Source organism: Eurypyga helias, unplaced genomic scaffold (assembly GCF_000690775.1).
Source record: "Eurypyga helias isolate BGI_N326 unplaced genomic scaffold, ASM69077v1 scaffold1176, whole genome shotgun sequence".
Classification (NCBI taxonomy): domain Eukaryota; kingdom Metazoa; phylum Chordata; class Aves; order Eurypygiformes; family Eurypygidae; genus Eurypyga; species Eurypyga helias.
The window spans coordinates 108974-129948 of record NW_010255823.1 but is presented as its reverse complement, the minus strand read 5'-3'; the positions used below and the strand labels follow the sequence as shown (position 1 = coordinate 129948).

The 20975-nt window shown below is 40.0% G+C and overlaps 1 protein-coding gene across 1 annotated transcript in view; it reads left to right on the top strand.

Annotated features, from left to right (window-relative positions):
* Positions 1–20975, top strand: part of EBF1 (early B-cell factor 1) — a 101983-nt gene that overhangs the window by 2207 nt on the left and 78801 nt on the right. Inside the window, exon 2 of the mRNA XM_010153417.1 lies at positions 5737–5854. Within this exon, the coding sequence (XP_010151719.1) occupies positions 5737–5854 (118 nt within the window). The remainder of the gene's footprint in view (positions 1–5736; positions 5855–20975) is intronic.

Sequence of the window (20975 nt, the reverse complement as noted above, 5' to 3'; positions counted from 1 at the left end):
TACCTTTACTTCTTTCCCCTGTCTGTGCTGGAGATTCGTCCAGAGATTTGTCCATCTTTTGGCCATGGTCTCTCATTCATGAGTTCCCAAATGTTGCTAGGAGTTATTAGAATGCAGGTTATGGGAGAAATTGTGGGAGAAATAGTGAAGGGCCAGGGATACCAGTCTTGCACTATTTAAGGACCAGCTCTGCAGAAAATTTCCAGGTTTTGTTTTTTGTTTCTTTTTCCTGCAGCAGGGAATTGTCTGATTATCATATGGTATAAGAGAGGTTAAGAAAGTATAGGGAAGAGGCAGAGAATATGTTGATTCAGGTGACCTGTGTATGAAACTTCATTGAGACTCACATGTAGTGATTAGGAATGCTTTAATGGATTAGGAAGTTTTTTCCTGAACTTTGCATACAAATGTAGTAGTGTGATAAGTCTGACATACAAGCCGTTGTGGGCCTGGAAGGAAATACGTTTCTCTGTACGTCCGAGATGTCCAGGTGTGTGACAGCTGGAGTGGTGTTCAGTGCCAGAAAAATTGTGTGCTGGAGCAGTGCTGGCCCTGGCTGTGTTAGTTGTGTCTCTGTTAGCAGAAGGAAACAGAGAGGAGAAGTCGAGTACTATGCAGGGACTCAAGACAGTTGACTTGAGTGTTAACTGTGCTGCAGACTCACTGCTTGTCCCTGAGAAAATAATTTCATCTCTGCGTTTCACCAGCCCCGTTGCACAAAACATTTGGTGACATCATGTATTGCCACCTTTGTCCATCCTTGCCTTTTAATTTCAGAAATCCCCAGGAGCAGATGCTCAGACTTCTTTTGTCTCAGTCAGGTTTTGCATTCTTCATCACAATAAGGCATCAGTCTTGGTGGGATGGGCTGTAATGCCCCAATTCGTGGTAATAATAATAACAATACTAATTAGATGGTATCATGCGTGAGCTCTGCCCAGATTTTATTTTTCAGCACTAAAAACTCATTCATACAACTGAAACAGTTTTGTATGTTATTGTAATTAATGAAACCCAGGTGCCCTAGTTATCTTGTTGTTCCTGTTTTAGCACGACTGCTTGCAAACTGACACATGTCAAGTTTTAATTTAGAGGAAACTTTTCAGACTGAGTCACTGCAGAAAACCCTAAACATTCGTTTATTATGAAAACCTTGAAAGTCACTTAGAAATTGCTGTGCTGTTTGATTCTGTTACCACAACCTCTTCCTCAGCCTAGGCTGCTAGTTTGCCTTCATGGGACGCTGCCACTCATGTTTGAATTGAAGCCACTTGTGTCTTATTGCAAATTTGCATAAGAGACAGAGATGATGCTTCATGAATCCCAGATAATGGAATTTGGACATGCAAGGCTCCATCCCTAGAGAAGGGAAAGGGGGGAAAAAAAAAGGCTGAAAAATAGCAGTGAGAGCTCTGGCCCAATTCAACAAGGTAATTAAGTGCCCGGCCTGTCCTTGAGCACGTGAGCAAAATTACTGAGTCTACTGTACTTCTGTGCTTTAAGTTAGGCACCTTTTTAAGAGTCTTTTTAAATTGAGAGTGACTTTGAGTTGCTGGACTAAAGAAGTCAACACGTTGTAGGAAGAGGTCACTAAGTGGTGATGAAAATAAAGATGTTGCTCCAGCTTTCAGAAGAGCAGCAAACACTGGAGTTACAGGTTTAACACTAATGACACACTTCAAACCTGGAAATCATCATAATCAGATTTTCTCTGCCTTTGCCACTGGATGTTGGGGACATTGCAAAAAGTATCAGAGCCCTCACCATACATCGGAGAAAATTGAAAACACAAGGAACATGCTATGTCTTAATCAGTTAACAAAGCCTAATGAGCTGTGGTTAAAAATGAGGAGTCATGCAATGCCTAATTTTGATATATTAGGTGAGGTAGTATAACAAATAAACAGGCTGAGTGCTAAACGTGGATAAATAGCTTGATCTCCAGGCTCCTGGTCTCTGAATATTTTTTTTTTTTAAACTAAGCTCCAAAGAATTCACAAACTGAACTATTTAATGGCAGGCAGGATAATTCACAGAGCCGTGATATGTTAATGCAGTTGATAGTGCCAACTTCATTGAAGAAAGTTGTAAAGTGATGTGTTTCTTTCATACCCCTGTCTCCCCTGGTGTTGATACAGGGTTTAAATTCAAAATCTAGGAAGGGCTAAAGCTAAAGCTCAAAATCATTTTCCATGTTTGCCTGTCCCAAATTAAAACTGTGTTTTGTTGACAAAATTTGGAAAGGTTTGAGATTTGGCAGGCCTGGTTGTCCCTGTGCTTACATTAATGTGTCAGCACCTCATTAATCATTTATTAAACTGTAGTGTGCCTTTCCCTCTTGCTATGGTCTGTGTTTTAGGATGCCTTGGTGCCCATTCCACATATACTTTGGCTCTCCCCTCCCCATAATTTTATGATTTCTCCACAAATTAGTTTTAGCATATGCTTTAACTTGAACATATCCCAGTAATTTAAAAATCAAAATGAGGAGAGTGAAGTATTTTTTTAGATTAAAAAATATGAGTAGAACTTGTAACTATGTAAGTGCTCTGTAGCGATCCAAGTATGTAACTGTGGCACACAATATTCAAGGTGTATTTTTCTCTCTGTTAATAATTATGGGCATTACTGTTTCATTAGTGCAGCGTATGTTCAGTATTCCTGTATTAATGAGACTTTGCATTTAAAGGATTGAGCAGTGAGCATGTCTGCTTCATACAGGTGCACTATGAATAATCATTTTTTTTTTTCAGACAGATACATAAGAATAACTGCTTTTTTTTCTGCATTTCCTGAGAGTGGAAACAGTTTCTCTTGGGGATTCCTTTTATAGTTTCTTCTGCTAACGATACCGAAGAACCGCATCAATGTGGTCTCTTTGTAGTAAATCAAACTCTTTGTTCAGGAGGTAGGAAGACACTGTTAAGTAATTCAAAATAGTTTGCGTCAACAGTTTCGTGAACCTGAGGGATCAAAAATTAAGTGTAGATTTACTCACATAAAACTGACCTCACTAGGATTGTTTCCTTGAGTTCTTCCCTAGAAATATGTTTGTACAGCAACAGCTACTTATAGACAAGATTTTGAGACCTACCTTGCTATTATTATTCTTGACCCATTTTTGTTCTGGGATCCTTTTTCTAGAAATCTTCAAAAGTTTGGGTTTCAGCACAGGATTGATCAGCTTCAGTGGGAAATGTGTGTGTAGCTCTATGGTTTTAAGGTTTGAGGAAAATATTTTATGTGGTAGCCATTGTTGTTAATTTTTATAATGTTAATTTTCATATGCATCTAAGCAGTCTCATAGAAGATTAGGAGCTGGCACAAGTCATGAAGCTGTGACAGGTAACGCCAGTGAAGGATTTGGCTCAAAATCCCAGTTGCAAAGAATTTACAATGCTTGCAAGTGCACAAAGAAGATTGCAAAGCCTGAGCCACTTACTATAAGATCATATTTTATTGAAAATATCATAAACTTTATTCTATCCCTCAGGAATGCAATGGATAAATTACTTTTGAAATCCCTTTTGGAATTTTATATATAGGGCTTGGGGTTTTTTTTCCCCTTAGTTTGATTTCAGAAAAACTTACCTATAGTGTTTGGTGCTTTCTTTTTCCCAAATTTCCATCTGTAAGAGCTCTTGAATCATTTATTCTGTATTTTAATATCTTTCACCTAAAACATGCACAAAAATCTGTTACCTGGAATGCCATTCTGAGACAGTTTTAGGATCCTTTAGATGTAAACTATTCTCTTTTGCATTCCTCTTTTTAAAGTCAGACTTTGGGATTAGCTATGAGCAGTTTAGCTGCTTTGCTTACTTTATATTTTTGAGCATCTTAATCGGTGGTCAGAAATAGGTAGAAAATTTTTACTTTAACTTTTTTTTTTAGATCCAATTCAAGTGATGAAATTGAATTGTTGTAAGCGATCCTTTAAGTGTCCCCATTTGACCAACTTTGAGAGGCAGCAGCTTCCTGAGAGAGTTGAAGCGATGTTTGCCAATCCTTGTAAAGCATTTCACCTCTTCAGAGGCTAAAGCCTCTCAAAACCAAGAACAATTAAAGCGAGAGCCTTTCAGAGCGACTGGGGAATTCAGCAAAATAAATCAGAAATCCTCTGCCGTGGCTCTGGAGGCTTGCCTCATTATAAGAGCAGATCTATTAGCCCCCTTGCCATTGTCTTTCATTTCTCAAGTGAGGTGATTCTAATTAAATTAATCTGCATGTCAATCTATCGGTGATCAATCAAAAGGGCTGAGGTCCCCCTTTGCGGCAGTGTGCTTGCGGCTGACAGGGGCTGATAATGGAGGAAGAAATAAACTGTCGAGCAAAGTTAATTAGTCAACATAATAGGTGGATTAAACAGAAGCTGCTGATTGCTGTTTCACATGTCGAAGCATGAGGTGGGAGCTGAAACTGCAATTAACAGACAATTATTATATTTGGTTGTAAGAGGTCGCATGAATAAACATATCTCTGTGGGTTTCAGTTTTTAATCCCTTTCCCTGTTTAATGTAAGGAGAAGTGTAGGTCATTTCTTCTCATTGTTTTAGTCAAAGTTCTCCAAGGCGACGCCTGCTCCTGGCAAACCAGCAGCCAGCTGAAGGCCAAATCTTTGGCTGGAGTAAAACCATGGGAATACCACACTTTTTGGGAAAAGACTGTGGGAGGGGCAGCTGAATGAAAGCCAGGGAGGCTATGAGGTTGTTTGGTCTGAGTGGAGTGGGAGGAGACCGGTGTGATGAGCTCGCAGTTCTGCTAGGGACTTGCCTCATGCATCCCCCCGTTTGCTCCATGACTGTTCGTAGCTTGTGTACCCTCAGCCTGAATAGGGATTTCCTATAGGATGGTGCCTGCTGAGCCTCGAGGCTGGGAGATCCCTCTGAACACCTCTGAGCAGTTGGGTCTTCTATTCTGGACCCAACACTTAACTGTTTGCTGCACTGGGTTGGCTCCTCTCCTGCCTTGGGCTGCTCTGGGGAGCAGAAGTGTCGGATCCTGCCTCCAGAGCAGCACTTCTCTGTCTCCCTCCCCTTGCCTCAGACCCAATCCCAGGTGTTGACATTGAGATAAGTTGAGAAACACAAATAATTCTAACGCTGGATGAATAGGGTTGTGTTCTCAGATCAAGACCCCACTGTCGAGCGTGCGTGTGTACACAAACATACCTATGCGTACTCCCTAAGATAGAGCTGTGGAGAAATTTGGGCAAGTCCAGTAACCTGTGGGGACTGTACTGAGGGGAGAGCAGTAGAGGAGGGTGGGGGGCAGCATGCAACAACTCTTATTACAACTTCACAAAACACACTTCTTTTTTCTTTTATTGTGAATTGATTCTTATTTGCAATGTCAACAGCTCTATCTACTTCAGCATGGAAACTGAAGGATAATTTAGGGTGAAACACAGCTGCCCTTGTATGTAGGGGAAAAAATACTTAATAAAGATCCTCTTGTTAAAATGATGGTTAACAGTGTGCCGTCTGCCATGCAGCTAAAAACTCTGCAATTTGACTTAAAACTGCATCAAAAGCTTTCGATGCCAAAGACCCACTCATCAATAGCGTCTCTTGTTAGATTTGTACGGCATAAGCACCAGTTATTATGCGAAATAGCTATGCAATTTTCTGCAGCTCCCAGCTGTTATTTATTTAACTGAGTTTATTACACTCTGTGCTTCTTAAAAAACATACATAAATATCCAAATATTCCTCCATATTGCTCTTGTGCTTGCAGGTTGTGGTGTCTACAACAGTCAATGTGGATGGTCATGTGTTGGCAGTGTCGGACAATATGTTTGTACACAACAATTCCAAGCACGGGCGGAGAGCTCGAAGACTCGATCCCTCGGAAGGTACGCCTTCTTATCTGGAACATGGTAGGCATATCATTTTCATTGGTTGGCATTGCTACTTTAAATGTGGATTTATTTGGGTTTTGTCTCTGGCTACTGGTTTCAAATCGTCCTGTAACAGTTTATACCTTTGGGACTGGATATTTTAAAGATACTGGCCTCCTGACCTAAGGGGGAATTTTTCAAGTGGGTCAGTAGTGAAATGACAACCCAGTAAGCAAACAAGGGTGCAGAGACTGTCCTGTGTGTCAGTGAAGTGTGGTGATTTCTTTTTTGGCTGGTTGGTTGGGTTTTTTTTGGTTGAATCTATTCAGCACCTAAAATTGGAGTCTGATCTTTTCCAAGTTGCATTAATTTTCAACTGTGCATCCAAAGGATGTTGCATATTTTCTGAAGTGCTCAGCACCCAAATTTCAGATTGGATTTCTTCTATCTATAGATTGCTGAGCTCACTAGGAGATCCAGCTCTTCCTTTGAATTGCCCTAAATGAAAGCAAACCCTTTTTGGAAATCTATCTGCTTACTCAAGCCAGGGACGAATGTTCTCATCTGACTCCAGCTGTGCCAGCTGAGGAAGTTGCTCTTCTCTGCATGCCACAGCTGCTTGGCTTGCAGCAGGGAGGAGAGACATTCTCCACCATGGACATGCCAGCCAAGATGATTGTCTGATTCCTCCCTAGTCTCCTTCAGTCAAAAGAAGTTCATTTGAGCTGAACTGTTCAAATAACAACTCTTTGCCAGTCTAGCTTATTTTGCTGAAGTGATTGAAGGAGAAATGGTGCAAGGCAGTTTGTCTGGCTTTATCTGAAAGGACAGTAAACCTCAGCAAGGGTGGGATGGGGGCACATGGCTGGAAGCAGTGGCGGGGGGGCCAGTAATCTTTTCCGTAGGATCAGCTGGTCCTGGAAGAGAACATCTGTTGGTGGCTGTAGGTGCTCAAAATGGGAGTTGTTGAGTGCAAATGTACTTTGAAAAATCTGGATTTGATTAATGTTTTGTTTTGCTCTTTGTCCTCAAAGTTGATGACTACTACTGAAAAACAAAACAAAAACAGAGCATTTCACTCCCCTCTCCCTGTTCCAGCTTGGTAGAATAGCTCTTTGTCTTCAAAGCTGTTTGTAATCCTAAATTCAATAGGTGCTTGCTCCCTCTAAGACATGTGTACCCTCAGCTTCCATTGAAGTAGTTGAGTATGGAAGGCACCAGTCCTTTATGCTGGCTTGTTTCACAAATATTTGCCAAGGATCTGATGAATAATTAAATAGATTTTTCCAAAGAGTTCGAAGACACCAGATAAAATTTTCTCTGGGAAAGTGAATGTCACTCAGAAAAATGTTAGCTAGATATGTTAAAAGAAATTATTAATACAGAGAAATGGGCAAATGTGTGGGTTTCTACTGCTCAGTGGATTCCTGTGGAAATAGCTTTCTATTCTGTTTATGCTTTCAGGCATCAGTCCTGCAAGCACTTATGCATATATTTAAGATTATGCGCACATATGGTCCTGTTGGGATCAATGAGGCTTCTTGTGTCAGTAAAGTTGAGGGTATTGGTAAGTGTTTGCAGAATTGGGTCTGTAGTTCACACTTACTAACCTAAAATTCTTAGCTCAGCAGCGTTTCTCATTATATAAACATAACTTACATCTGTATTTATTTAGCTCTAACTTTTTATGTAGGCTATGAGCCATTTTCAGCCATAATTCATGTTATAGAATTTTTTTTTTCATCCTGCCAACAACCTAATTTAATAAACAAACCAATGTCATAATTTTTGCTGAATTTTTGTAAGGAATGTACGAACTCTGTCTTTATTAATTAGCAGAAGGCAGAACATTACAAAAGGAAACTTCTCTCTGTTCAACCTTGTAATCTTTCCATTAAGTCTAGTCTTTCAAAAAAAGACTCCCGTTTTCTGCTTACGTTCCTACTGAAGTAGCCTTTTCTTTCCCCCTCCGCCCCCACACTGCAGTCTTGTCAGTGCATGCTTTTGGTCAAGGCGACACTTATCTTTCTCACACATAAATGTTCTTATTCCCATGCATGGCGTAATAGCATTTCATTTTACCACAGCTATCGTTCCCACTCCCACTACCTGTGGGATTCTGTTAGTAAAAAGAAGCAAAAAAAGATAATGCCGTGCTTACCTATTTACACAAATGCTAGTTACTGTGCTAACATTAAAAGTCAACATCTGCAAAATATCTCCACATGTACGTTTTGTGGGAAAGGTGATTTTTCTAATCTACTTTCTCAGGCACCTCTCAAGCAACCTCATAAAACAACCACTAGTAAATCCTGACTTTTGAATAGCAAGCTCCACTACAAAATTGCAGTCTTCTCAAAGGCTTGGTGGAGCCTTTCTTTTTGACCTATATCCTTCAGTCTAGCTCTCCAGTCTATGCACATTTGAGTCCAAGAGACAGGGGGGAAAAAAAAAAAGGAATTAAAAAGAAAAATCCAGTAACTGTTTTAGATGTTGTTATTAGATGTCTAAAACACTTAAATGAATGGAAAAAAAATAGGAAAAGTTTCAACTGGGCTTAATGCTATTGAATTTTGGGCAACCACCATGAACCTTAAACCTGTTGGAACAGATGACGCTTTCCTCCGCTGAAATTAAATTTTTTATGTTTAGTTTGAGTCACAAAGTATATTATTTTTCTTCAGTTTTTGGAATTTTTATCTTGGATAGTATCTTCAAGTGTAAGTAGCAGAGACCGTTTGTTTGCCTTTCCTCTTTCCAACTTTTCAGCCTCTCTTGGGGGAGGGCAGGTTGACCTCAGCAGTACCTGTAAATGGTGAAATGGGAAGCTAATGTAGTCATGGCTAGTTTGTCTCTGGTCTATTGCTCTGGAGAGCAGCTTCTGATCATAGGTTTTTAAAGCTAGGATCTAACTATAACATGCCCTTGACTAAATGGACTCCTGTGTACCTTTCTAGATGTTAACTCTTCAACACAAGCATTCAGTCACAATAGACATGAATGCCTGACTGTGAGGACGGGGGAAAGGGGAGATGGGATGTAGCAAGAAGGTGTGCTGGTTGCCTAGTTTACTTAGACAATATCCAGCTTATTTTTCCTTACATAGTTGTGTTGGGACATGCTGCTCTTAAACATGGAGTTGCAGTTTATGTGACACCTAAAAGAGACTTTGGATGCCAAAAAGCTGGAAAGAAAGCTTTACGCCCCAAGCCACTCGGGAGCCTGATGTCTCCACATTTGGGTTTTACCATCTCATTAGAAGGTAGCCTGGGTTATTTTTGGGACATCCAACTCATCTCTATTTATATCTTGCTTGTCGGTAAAATGAAAGTTCCTTTTCGTAGCTCGTCTCTCTGAATATAACTAGGAACCTAGATCATATTAACTAGGAACTAGATCAATATAACTAGGAACCTAGATCATGGTTACATATCCACACACTGTCCTCCTTGAAACCAGGGGGTTAAGAAGCTTGTATTTCAAATAAATGTATCTATCTTTCAAAAGTAATAGCTGGCAGAGGCCAATTATTTCATACATCTCAGTGTGGTATAAATAGGGTAAGCCACAGTAATCAGTGGTTTTCAGTAATTATCACTTTTTCATTCACAAATGGTTAGATCCTCACTTGTTTTATATTTATGGTAAACCAGAAAGCCGGTGTGGTTGACCTTTCTAAATTGTACATATATAGTAAGATGTATAGTGAAGACCCAATAGGCCCCAACCAGTAGAATATGTTTCAGCTTGTAGTTCATCCCAGGCTGTCAATTTTAAAAGCAAAATCTTTCCAATGCAATTTGAGTGGCTTATGGAAGGGGGGAATTCTGACAGGGTTTGCAACAACCCTTCTCAAGTTAACCAGCCTGAAGCCCACCACTACAGATGTCTGCAAAGTTTCCAGTTCTCATATCACTGCAAAATAAAATTTCTTCCCCCCCCCAAATCTTTGAATGGCTTTACAAGAATGCAAAGCCAATTGCAGCATCAGTTTCTCTATTATTTTTCCTCACTGGCAGAATGCAATGCCCTCGAAAAATGATAGTCCCTGAGACCCTGTCAGTTTGCATGCTCTAACACTTTATTATCTAATGATCTAATATGCAACAAGGCAAAGAGGGGGTGCTTATCACCCTGACAGGATGCCTAAGAGAAGTGACTAAATTACTTTATGTACCATTAGCGCTAGCTGCCACGGTGAACTCACTGTGAGCATTTATGCAAATATTCCTGAATACATTCAAGTGGCCTTGTCAGGAAGACAACTGACACGCAGCTTAAATGCTTAGGTTTTTAAAGGGACAGTTGTATTTCTTTCCCTTTTCCTTCCTTCTCCTCCATAGGAGAACACTGAAGAATTAGGTGACGGTGACGTTTGCTGGTGATTTGGTTCTGAGTCAGGTCAACAGCAGCAAAAGATGAACGATGCGGGTTAGAAATGGGAACAAATCGTAAGACATGATGTCAGAATTTGCAGATGGAAGCAGAGACAGCCATGGTTTCTAAAGCAATGTCTTCCCATTATTTAAATATTAAATATACACAAATCTCTGTGTGTATATATATATCTAAAATAGGTCATAATATAGGAAAATCATTATTAGTGGCTGCCTTATACTGGAAATGATGGTGCACGGCTGGATCACTCTATTGTGGTACCCGAGACAGTCAAGCTTTTACAATGTTGGTTTAGTTCATGATACTAATGAGTGATTCAGACAATTTGCTGTCTGCAGGTGAAAAACCTCCTACAGTAAATGAAGAGCAGTAGTTGCTGTGTCTCAGCTGGCTATGTCAGGTAGATCCTCTCATCAACAGTGAGTCACGTAAAGAGCTTTCCTGGCCAGTCCTGCCCATCCTGGACAATCTCAGCACCCGCAGTTGCCATAATAGGCACATTGACAGATTTTCCACTAAATCTTCACGTTTGAAAGCAAAAGTGATTGCTAGACTGTGTCTTAGTTGGTTAGATATTTTTCTATTTAGGTTAATAAAAAAGGAAAGTTTTTCCCCACCTTATAAACTGTTTTCAGAGGATAATCTTTATTTTAAAGCTTTGAGACTGACTGCCTTTCAGTATCATTGTTATTTAGTCTGACTGTAACAGAATTGTTGAGAATGGTCATTGTATACCTTGAATTTAGCTGCATGTGCTGGGCACGACAGTAGTTGATTCATGAAGGATGCTCAGAAATCTCACTTAGTGACCTGGTTCTTGTGCTGTAAGTGGCTTTGCCACGTTAACCACTACATTTTTGTTGGTGTGGAGTCATAAAGAGGATGTCCCTATCAGCTGCATTTTAACCACTTCCACTGAATCCCTTGGTGTTGCACGTGTCCATGCTAGTTGATGAAATTGTTAATGCAAGCCAGAATACTGACTGAAGCAAAAAATATTAGCAAGTTGACAAAGGTTAACCTTCAAAACTGGATACATTTTACAGTTAGATGGTATAGGTTCAGATTCTTCATCAAAGTTAGGGGCTACTGCGTTCACAAACTGGTCAGGTTTAAACAAAGAAACTTTAATGTTTGACTTGTTTCATCTGTGTGGAAGCACCTGTTGTATCTTACTCCTTCACTTAAAAATATTTTTGTGATTATGTGAAAAATATAAGCACACAAGCTTTTTCTGCACCACATAATTCCATATAGAGAAATGCAGTGGGCTTGATTTATTATTTAGAAGGGAAATATTGAAAAAAAAGTATTAGGATTCTACCACTCTACTTGAGGGGATCTTGTATGTTATTTTGACTTACGTCTGCTTTCTAATTTATTTTCTATGAGGGAAGAATACCTAGGGTTGTTGGACATCTCTATGCATACACAAGGGAAAAAATGTGACTTTCAGAACGTTGCACAACATGGGTAGTAATAACAGTAAGTGAGCCTTGATATACTGAAGGATTGCAAAACTCCAAGCTGGAAATCATTTTCTTTCCTTTTGCCAAGTTGTCTTTTTCATATCAGTTCCTTCATAAATGCAGTGACTCATAAATTCAGGCAATTTTTTACATAATGGCTTGTTATGTGTTCTTGGAGATTGACCTCACTGAATATATAATATTAACCTCTTCACTGCCCTGTGGACTTACTGTATGTTTCTATTATAAGTGAGCACACTAGGGCTGGATTAGTCCAGTATGTTTACTTAGAGGGAGCTAGAGCATTTGTCCCACTGAAGAGAGAAAATGTGGCCAGAAAGTTAAGGTTCTTTGCTTGAAGGAATTTGTAGATAAAGACTCCAATATGATCTCAATAAGATTTCAATTCTGGGGACCACTGAAGTAAGTTCAAAAACTGGCAGGTTCTCTGCAGGTTGCAGAGGATCAGGATGTGGTATCTTCCTATAAAATACATGGCAGGTCGGGAGAGGTTCAGGGTTTTGAGTAATTCAGGGTTTGGCAGGCACTGTGCAGGATGTCAGGCTGTGTGATCTAAATGGTCCTTTCGGGAGGAAGATCTTGGGATCCATCAGGTTAGCAAAACACAGCAGAGCTCACCTTCATACAGCTCCAATTAAGGTAGCCAAAAGTGTGTTAACTGAATTATGCCCCACTCAATTATGCTGATGCCTTTTTTTTTTTATCTTCACCACAGCAGAGTAGCTGTCTGCAGGCCCAGACCCCTGCTTCCTCTTTGGATGTTACTGAGAATTTCACAAGAACTGGGTGGGTGGGTAGGTGGAGCTGCCCTTCTCACAGCCAGTCATGTTGAATAGAAAGCAGAAAATCTTCTGCTTCTATTTGTCTAGGTCATAAATCAGCCTTTAAGGAGAGGTTCTCAAAACCTTAGAGTATTTGGCTGCAGCAATTTTGATCTTTCAAAATTTATTTTTAGTCTGAAGCTAAATGAAAACAAGATTTAAATGATTTTCTGGGAAGCGGATTTTTAATGACTGATTTGGGTGAGAAGATACCAGAATTTGAGTTCTGTCATTAGGCTGTAGGTATTTCATGAAATTGGAGGTTTGAGCTTCTATTTTTTTAATTATTTAAACATTATTTCATAACATAGGTGTACTAACACTGCTGCTGCCACGTTGCAGGAGGCTTAAGAGATACCATTTGAAGTATTCCAGTCTTTAATGAAAAGGATTGCTGTTACATAATGCCCATGGAATTACCTTCTGAAAAGTCAAGTTTAGGTACTTCAACTACTACATTTAGAAAGGATTCCTGCTTGACAGTCACTTGTCAGGGAACTAGTGTCACATCTAATTGAAAAAGGAAAATTGCTACAATGGAAGTGGGAGACACCTTGATTTTAAAAAGATTAGGTGTGGCAGTTTCCACCTATGAGCAGCCGCCCTTAATGTTTTTTAAATAAATTAAAAATAAAGCAGCCCCTCCCGCAAAACATAAGTGTGATCTCAAACTGTGGTAGGTTTTTACCCTCTGTTGTTATGAAGATGTCATAAATTCAAGGAAAAATAGTACCTGGATGAAGACAGAGCACATTTTGTGAATTTCCCAGAGGAGCTTTCAGAACCGTGCCCCCAAAATTGCAAAAAGAAGAAAACATGGGGAAAACTGTCACTGAAATTTGATACAGATTTGCGTGGAAAAAACCCCTGTTTTGTTACAGCAAACAGATAAGGGAGAAAAGTTGAGATGGAAATTCTCCAACCTCCATGAGAGTTGACTCTTATTTGGAGAGTTAGACCCACCACTTTCTGAAGGTTTGAGGTTTCTCTCCAGACCTCAGAGGAATCGGAGTACAGTTATGCAAGTAGAAAAACCTTAGCTAGTTTGGCAAAAACTTCACAGCTACCAGTACAGGAGAACATTCAGTAGCACTCAAATAGGCAATGAATATCCCTAGATAATGAGCATTCATTAGATTTCAATTTGCTTAGCTGGCTACCATGCCACTAATATAATGGCGTCATAGGGGAGAAGAATTACATTAGGATTAGAGCAATGTTTGGGAGATACTGCACCGTATGGCACTGAAGTTTTGCCAGACGTTGTTTGTACAACCTTCCAAAATGTGCATGCCAGCAAATGACAAAGAAATACATCATTGTAATATGATTAATATTATTTCTGAACAAATTCCTCTAACTTAGCTTTTTAATTATAGGATACCTTTATTGTTGTTATGTCAGGAAAAGATGTTTTTCACTCTGGTCCCCCGCTGATTTGGGCAGAGTACAAAGGAAAATTATTTTGTGAATTGTGGTTTGTAAATGAAGGCCAAGAACTAGTGATTTTTTTTTTAGAAACTCATCTGGATGTCATAAAAGGTCATGATTATCAAAGAATTGTGTTCACAGCAGTTTGCAGGTATCTGGACACTTCCAAATGTTTCATGTTAGGCACCCCGGTATTTAAACACCCCAAAGCAGTCAGTGATTATGGAAGGTCCCTGTTCCCTTGGAACTTTATGTCCAAAGCTGTGAATCAGCTGAGTGCTAACAGTCTCAGGATCAAAGTTTTGTTTAGATGAAAATTTACCATCAAATTGTCTCTTACAATATTCTGATTAGAAAACTTCACAAGTAATGAACTCAGGGTTTTTTTTCATCTCAGGATGCACATCATCTCATTGAACTGAGAGAAAACCGGTGTGAGGATTCAGACTCTCTCTTACTGTCCGTTGTGGGGTGCCTGCCAAGTTTTTCCCCATCTAAATGAGTATTTGACAAAGCTTCTCCACATCCAAGGAAATGCATTAGTAGCATAAACCAAGAAACTGATGCAGAAAATGGACCCCACCAGGGTGGAATGTTTGGAGGGGTTATTCTAATCTGGGTTGCCATCTGAAAATTATTAATGTTGGTAGTAAAGAATAAAAATAAACTAATAATTAATATTGGAATGGAGACAGGCTCTGTGTTTGGCCCAAATCCAGGGTACAAGATTTTCAGGAGTGCATGGCATTGCAAAAAGTGTGCTTTCATTAAAGCCAGTAGTGCAACTTCATAAACTTTTTTTAAAATCTTAGCCCAAACTGTTTGCTGAGCATAACCAGAAAGTTTTGTGTGTCACAATTAGTCCTTTCTGCTTCCCACCTTCATTCCACGAATTTATAGTTCTCTCTGTGACAAAACAAATCTTTAGCGTGAAGGTGACTGCAATATAAGCAGAGCTGGTTTATGACCTCATTGAGGGAAGCGAATAGAGTTAGGAAGTTCATTTAAAAGATCAAGAATAAAATTTTATTAAAAACTTGACTGAAAGTTAGCAGTTTAAATGAATTTCTCAAAATTAATTCAAACATTTAGATTTGCAAGTTAAAGTACAAAGGCCACTGTGAGATGCTTAACAAGATACTATCCTTCAAGAAGTGGATGTTTAGGACTTTGTGAACTTCTGATCCATTTTTGTGAGTCAAGTGGTTACTGAAAAGTGTAGGTACCCCAAAGAAATCTTTTGGAAATTCTGGGACCTAAAGCCAAGCTCCCAAAGCACCAAGGTGCCTGAAGCTGCAGGTAGGTGTTTAGTAGGATTTTTAAAATGCTGGGTATAGAATTTTTATACCCATCTGTCAGGTACTTTGAAAATTCCATTAGTGTTTACTGGAACCACTGGATAGCTGGGTGTTCCCAAAAATCTGGTCCCAAATGCTTCAGGAACCTGTGTGCTTTTTCCTGTACTACTGTTGAAATGTCTGTTAGCAATGGGAGTATAAGGAAATTCAAAATTAATTCTATTTGGTTAATACCATATCATTATGGTTTTGTAGCAACTCTCTCAGAGGTTGTGTATCTATCCCATGAAAAGCAAAGTGCGTTGCCCGCAGAGGTCCCTTTTGGGTTGTGAAACGGCAACAGACGTGCTAGATCTCCCCCGCTGCTGGAGCCTGAACAGACAGCGCGCACCGCTGCTCGCTGAAAACACGGGCTTGCATATGGAACTCATAGGTTTGGCGTTACCTGATCCCTGCTGAGAGGGAAGGCCAGCACTCAGAGGTAAATTGCAGGCCTGACCACAACGCTGCTCATCTTTCCAGCTGCAGCTTGAGCTGGTGGGTTGGGGTTTGAGGTCACAGCGCTTTGCCGTGGCACATTCAGGTGAGAGTATTACACTGCTTCCTGGGCTCTTTGTGGAGATGAAGAGAGGTAAAAAGTATTTCTGACCAGGTTTGGCTCTCCGAGGCACTGAAGAGTAAAGCAACTCTGATTAGGGGCCCTTTGGGGAAAATTATCCCCTTCCTGGGATTGTGACCTTGAAGGTGCTGGCGGGTGCTGCCTCCTCATTCAGCCCTGAGTCTGAGCAGAGGTGCCTGCTGGAAAACCCGGAGTCAGGTGCCTGTTCAACATTAGCTGCCAAATATTATTTTATAGGGTTGCTTTTGGCTGCTTCCTACCTATGATATCGTCTTGCGAGGTCCCTTGGTACTTTTGGGAGCCAGCATGGAACTCCTGGGTCTCCAGGCTTCCAGAGGTGTCTGCCCATCTCTGCTCATTGTATGGCGGAAAGAGGATCCTAATTTAGGATAACTACCTCACCCCGTCAGTGCTGGAGCCTGACATTTTACATGCTGCAATGCCTTAGGTAGGTGGTCTGAATATGGTCCTAAATAAATAAATAAAAACATAGCCTGACTTTATCAGACACATCGAAAGAACCACTTCTCTAAGCATTTGTGGGCTTGAGTCCAAAATATTCACTCCTCAGATTTTCAGCGTGCTGGTTTTATGTGGTGTCATTGCTGGACAGATATTATGAACTATAAATATATTTTTATGCTTGTGCTTTTGCAAGTAAAGCCTAAATAGCTGGAGGGGGTGCTTGACCCTGCATTCAGAGCAGCACGAAGAACAGAGGAGGAAACAGGCTGAGAGACACTGTGCAGGAGAGACGAGGGGATCTCGGTCTCTGCAACACAGTCAGGGCTTCTGCTTGAAACGCAATTCAGGTGATGTCTCCGTTGTTGTCCCACTGCCATCACAAACATGGGCTGAGTATTATATTGCATTCCTGAATCAAACAATAATAATAACAATAAAAACAACAATAATAGTGATAGAAGAATGATGTGGTTTACTTTTCTTATCCATCCTTCCAATCCCTTGTAGTCACTAATTTGTAGCGTATTTCTGGCCAGGACAGCAATCTAGTTAAATCTGATCACTGGGATGCTTTTCTCACACAAGAGACGGATTCCCTACCTTTTCCCTTGGCCCAGGGCCTGGAAAGCTGAGGCCGTCCATCGGACCTTGGTCTCTCCGTTGGCAGCTCTGCGTAACCTGTCACAGAGACAGCCTGAACACGATTTTTGCACATGATGAATATGGATCTTTGCTGCATCTGGCAGGCTGCAACAATGAATGCAGAAGACTCTCATTAATAGATAATAAAAGCAGAAAGCAACATTAATGGGAATAAGCTTTTCTTTTACTGGGACTGATTACTACTTTTTTGTTCTTAGCCTGTGACTGGATGGAGCTGCAAATACCAGCTACCAGCGCTGTGTGCACACATGCGTTTTGTTGTTGGCTGTTTTTTTATCTGGAATATTTAACCATGGTATCTTCAAAGTGCAATTGTGTTATACATTCACATACACTAATAGATTTCAAAGATGAAGAGCCTTGCTGCTTTATGTTTAGTCATGCCTTAATCTATAAATTTATGGCAGTATTATGGTTTAATGAATTGAACAAGTCCCAGAACAACAACAGAAATGCTTTTTTGTTTGAATTTAGATATTGCATACTTTGTTCTTCAAACGAATAATAAAACCAATATGTTTCTTTAGTGGTAAACTTCAGGCTAACTTCATCTCACATTACTAATCAAGTACTCAAGGATATGTGTGTGCACATATACATATGTGTGTGTGCGTGTGGTAAACAGGCGCTTTCAGACGTGGTGCTAGACATAGGCTGAACATTCGTATTCCAATAGCGATAGGCAAACCTCCGGGAACAGATGGAGCAGAGTTCAGCACAAAGGTTTAATCCTATCAGGATGATTCCTGTATGGCCATCTGGATAATCCGACACACAAATTCAGTGCCTGTTAAAAATACAACGTAGGCCAAGATTAGCGTCGCAGATTTTCCACTAGACTTGTTCATATTTGACTTTATGATTCTCAGACTCCAGAAAATTGCATTAGAGAGCAGCCTGTGATTTGTGAGAGAAATCAGATGAGGAATAAGAACTCTTAGGGTGCTTGAATTTCCCTTGAAGAAACTGGATTACAGGCACTCCCTGTCCCTGCCACAACTGCTTTGTGTTTCTACGCGGGTTGTTCTGTTTCTGAAAGATGATTACTGCGAGCTCTCTGTTGTGGGCAGTGTTTCTCAATTCTGCTGAACAAAGAGAATTCAGCTAAAAATTAATTTTAGTTGAGCCTCTTGTTATATCAGGACAAAAGAAATCGTTTGCTGTAGAATCTATTTCAGGTGAACTTCTAATTTTTGCAGTATATAATATAGTGGGGGGCGAAACTGATTTTATGGTGGTGGTATTCTGGTTTTTTATACTGTAATAGTTAAAGGTTCTATAAAGGTTTAATTGATACAAAGATTTATTTTGGGGGAGTGAGAATTTAGATTTAGATTGGACTTCATCTTTCATCTAGAATAGTTTTTGTGTATCATTGACTAAACCTTGCCAGTGTGGCCATAATGTACCAGCGTACATCTGAATGTCAAAACCTGCTGCTGTTGTGCTCAGGACGCTGAGCTTTTTACACCTTGCAGGGACGGGATGCTGTGGCTCAGGAGCTTTTATCTAGCCCTGTGTTCTGACTCTGGAGAGTTTTGCTGTGAGAGATTTACATTTTTGTTAAGGTACTGATGGAAAATAGAGAAAATGAGACCAGGGTGATGATGAAACAAAATATGAATTTAGAAATAGTACCCACCTGCCTGTTAGGTTGGGATTCAGAGAAACAGTAAACCACAGGGTTAACATTAAGCAAATGACTGGTTCCATCCTATAACAATGCTTTGCTGGTTCAGGACCTTAGTTAGCAGCTCTGGAGGACCAGTCAGTTAAATTAAGTAGGTTTTGGGGTATGCAAGCTATGCAGCGATGTTTGTTTTGACAGACTTTTAAGGTTGATTTATATTACACATTTTGGGCTTCCATTTGCAAGGTTGCCTTCATCCTCACCCGGAAATTGCATCAGTGCAACTATTTTTAAACTTTAGTGCACTTAAACAGATGCAGTCTTCTGGACATGCTTATTGTTTTTAATAGTGATATTGGCTTAGCTGGGCTCTGTAACTTAATTGGTGGAAGTTAAATCAGTAGGAAGCCATTGAAATGGCAGGAGCGTATAGGATTTTTTCACTGTTCTTCTAACAGAGCTTTTAAAGTCCACGTTTAGGTAAAATGGTACAATCCCGTGTGTATAGCATGCCTCAGTCCCCTGCATGCTATTGCCTTCAGCTTCCCATCTTTTAGGAACATTGTTCTAGTGCCTTTGCAAGCGACCTGAGTGAAGAAATTGAGGTGCAATAATGTGGGACTCATAGTCAAACATTTATTTTGCTTGGGGTCGAAATGTACCTGTGCATCCCTGAGGGAGGACAACGTGCTGCTGTAGTCACTGCTTTGGTGCTTGGGTCTGAGCAAACTTGTCCCCACTTTGGAGCTGGAAGCACTGACAATATTTAGAAGGCCCTATGCGATATTCTTGATGTGCCGTTTCTTATCCTGATCCGGTGTGTGTATATCCCCTGTGCAACCCAGCTGTCCAAGATAACAGACACCGCGTCAGTGCTGGAGCTGGGTAGCTGCGTTGGTTTAGGCAGAGTGCTGTGTTTGGTCGAGGCCACCCACAACAGTTTCTTCATGGCTGACTCAAAATGAGAATCTTCCAACTATGGGGCAAAAGCAATGCATGCAAAAATTATAGCTTAAAATCTGCTTGATATTTCTTTGAAATATAAAATCAGAACAGTACATCAAAAAATTTCACAATAAAATTGTTAGGCTCCTTGGAAAAAAATTGTATAGAGAGTACATAGATATATTTTCAAGAATAGCAATAATATATACATTATTCATTTTTATATTTATATTCATATTTTGGCTGAACCTATATATTGATTTGAACCAAATTTTTGTGGATTTTTTCAATATTATATTTTTCTTGGGGAATTCATTGTTTGCCAAACAAATATGACAGAGCTCTCTTGGAGGTCAAGTTTTGCCGACTTGCAGTGAGATGCTAAGGACTCTTGCTGTTTTATGACTTTCTGGAAGCAGGAGGTACCTCCTAAAGTAAAAAACAAACAAGCAACACCCTATCCCCTCACCTCCCCCCCCACCCCAAACTTCCTTTCCGATGTGAAAGGATTTAAAAGAATTAATGAAAATGCATTTCTTGCAATCATTTAGAGACAACTAAATCATTATTTTGATGCAGATGATTTAAGTGAAATACACAGCAGTTTTGTTTTTTTTTTTTTGGTAACACATCTCTTATTATTCAGGATCGCCTCCTTTTTCAATGCAATCATTTTTCAGGCAGTGATCTACAACTGAAAGCTTTGGAAATCATTAAGGATAGAGAAACACAGAGGAGTCCATGAAATGTAACTTTGCTAGCTGAGGCATCAGCAAGGATAAAAGAGAAACACTGGCTTAAGTATTGATTGTAGGTGGAATATTATCCCAGGTAATTTACATTTTCAATTCCCATTAATGAGAACTAAGCATCCAAAACACTAGGAAGAACACCACAGCCAATACCTTTAATTTCAGTACTTGAAAACAGAAACAAAGGCAACCTTTCCTTCCTTCCCCCAACCTGGAGGGATTGCACGGCACGTGTATTTTTGGTTCTGTGACTTCACCCAGTGAAGACGTCATGAAGAACCAGGAGGAGGTTGCCACTTTTGGCAGGGTGTTATAATCTTTAAAACTTGCAAATGGTAAGTCCAAAATATCAAGATGCTGGGAAGGAGGAGCATCCTCGTGCCTGTGTTGCATAAAGCTGCGTGAGTTATCTCCTCGAGAGGGAAACCTCTGTTACCCTGTTTCCTGCACAGCAGCTGCTTATTGTCAGGAGAGAATAGGAGAGAGAGCAGGCTGTGATATGAAAAAGGAAAGCAGGAAGAGCATCACTTTACTAAGATAAACAGCAAATGCATTGTTTAGCTTAAGAGTGAAGATTTAATGCTCCAGTACAACATGTAAAAACTCTGCCACATTCCCTTTCAC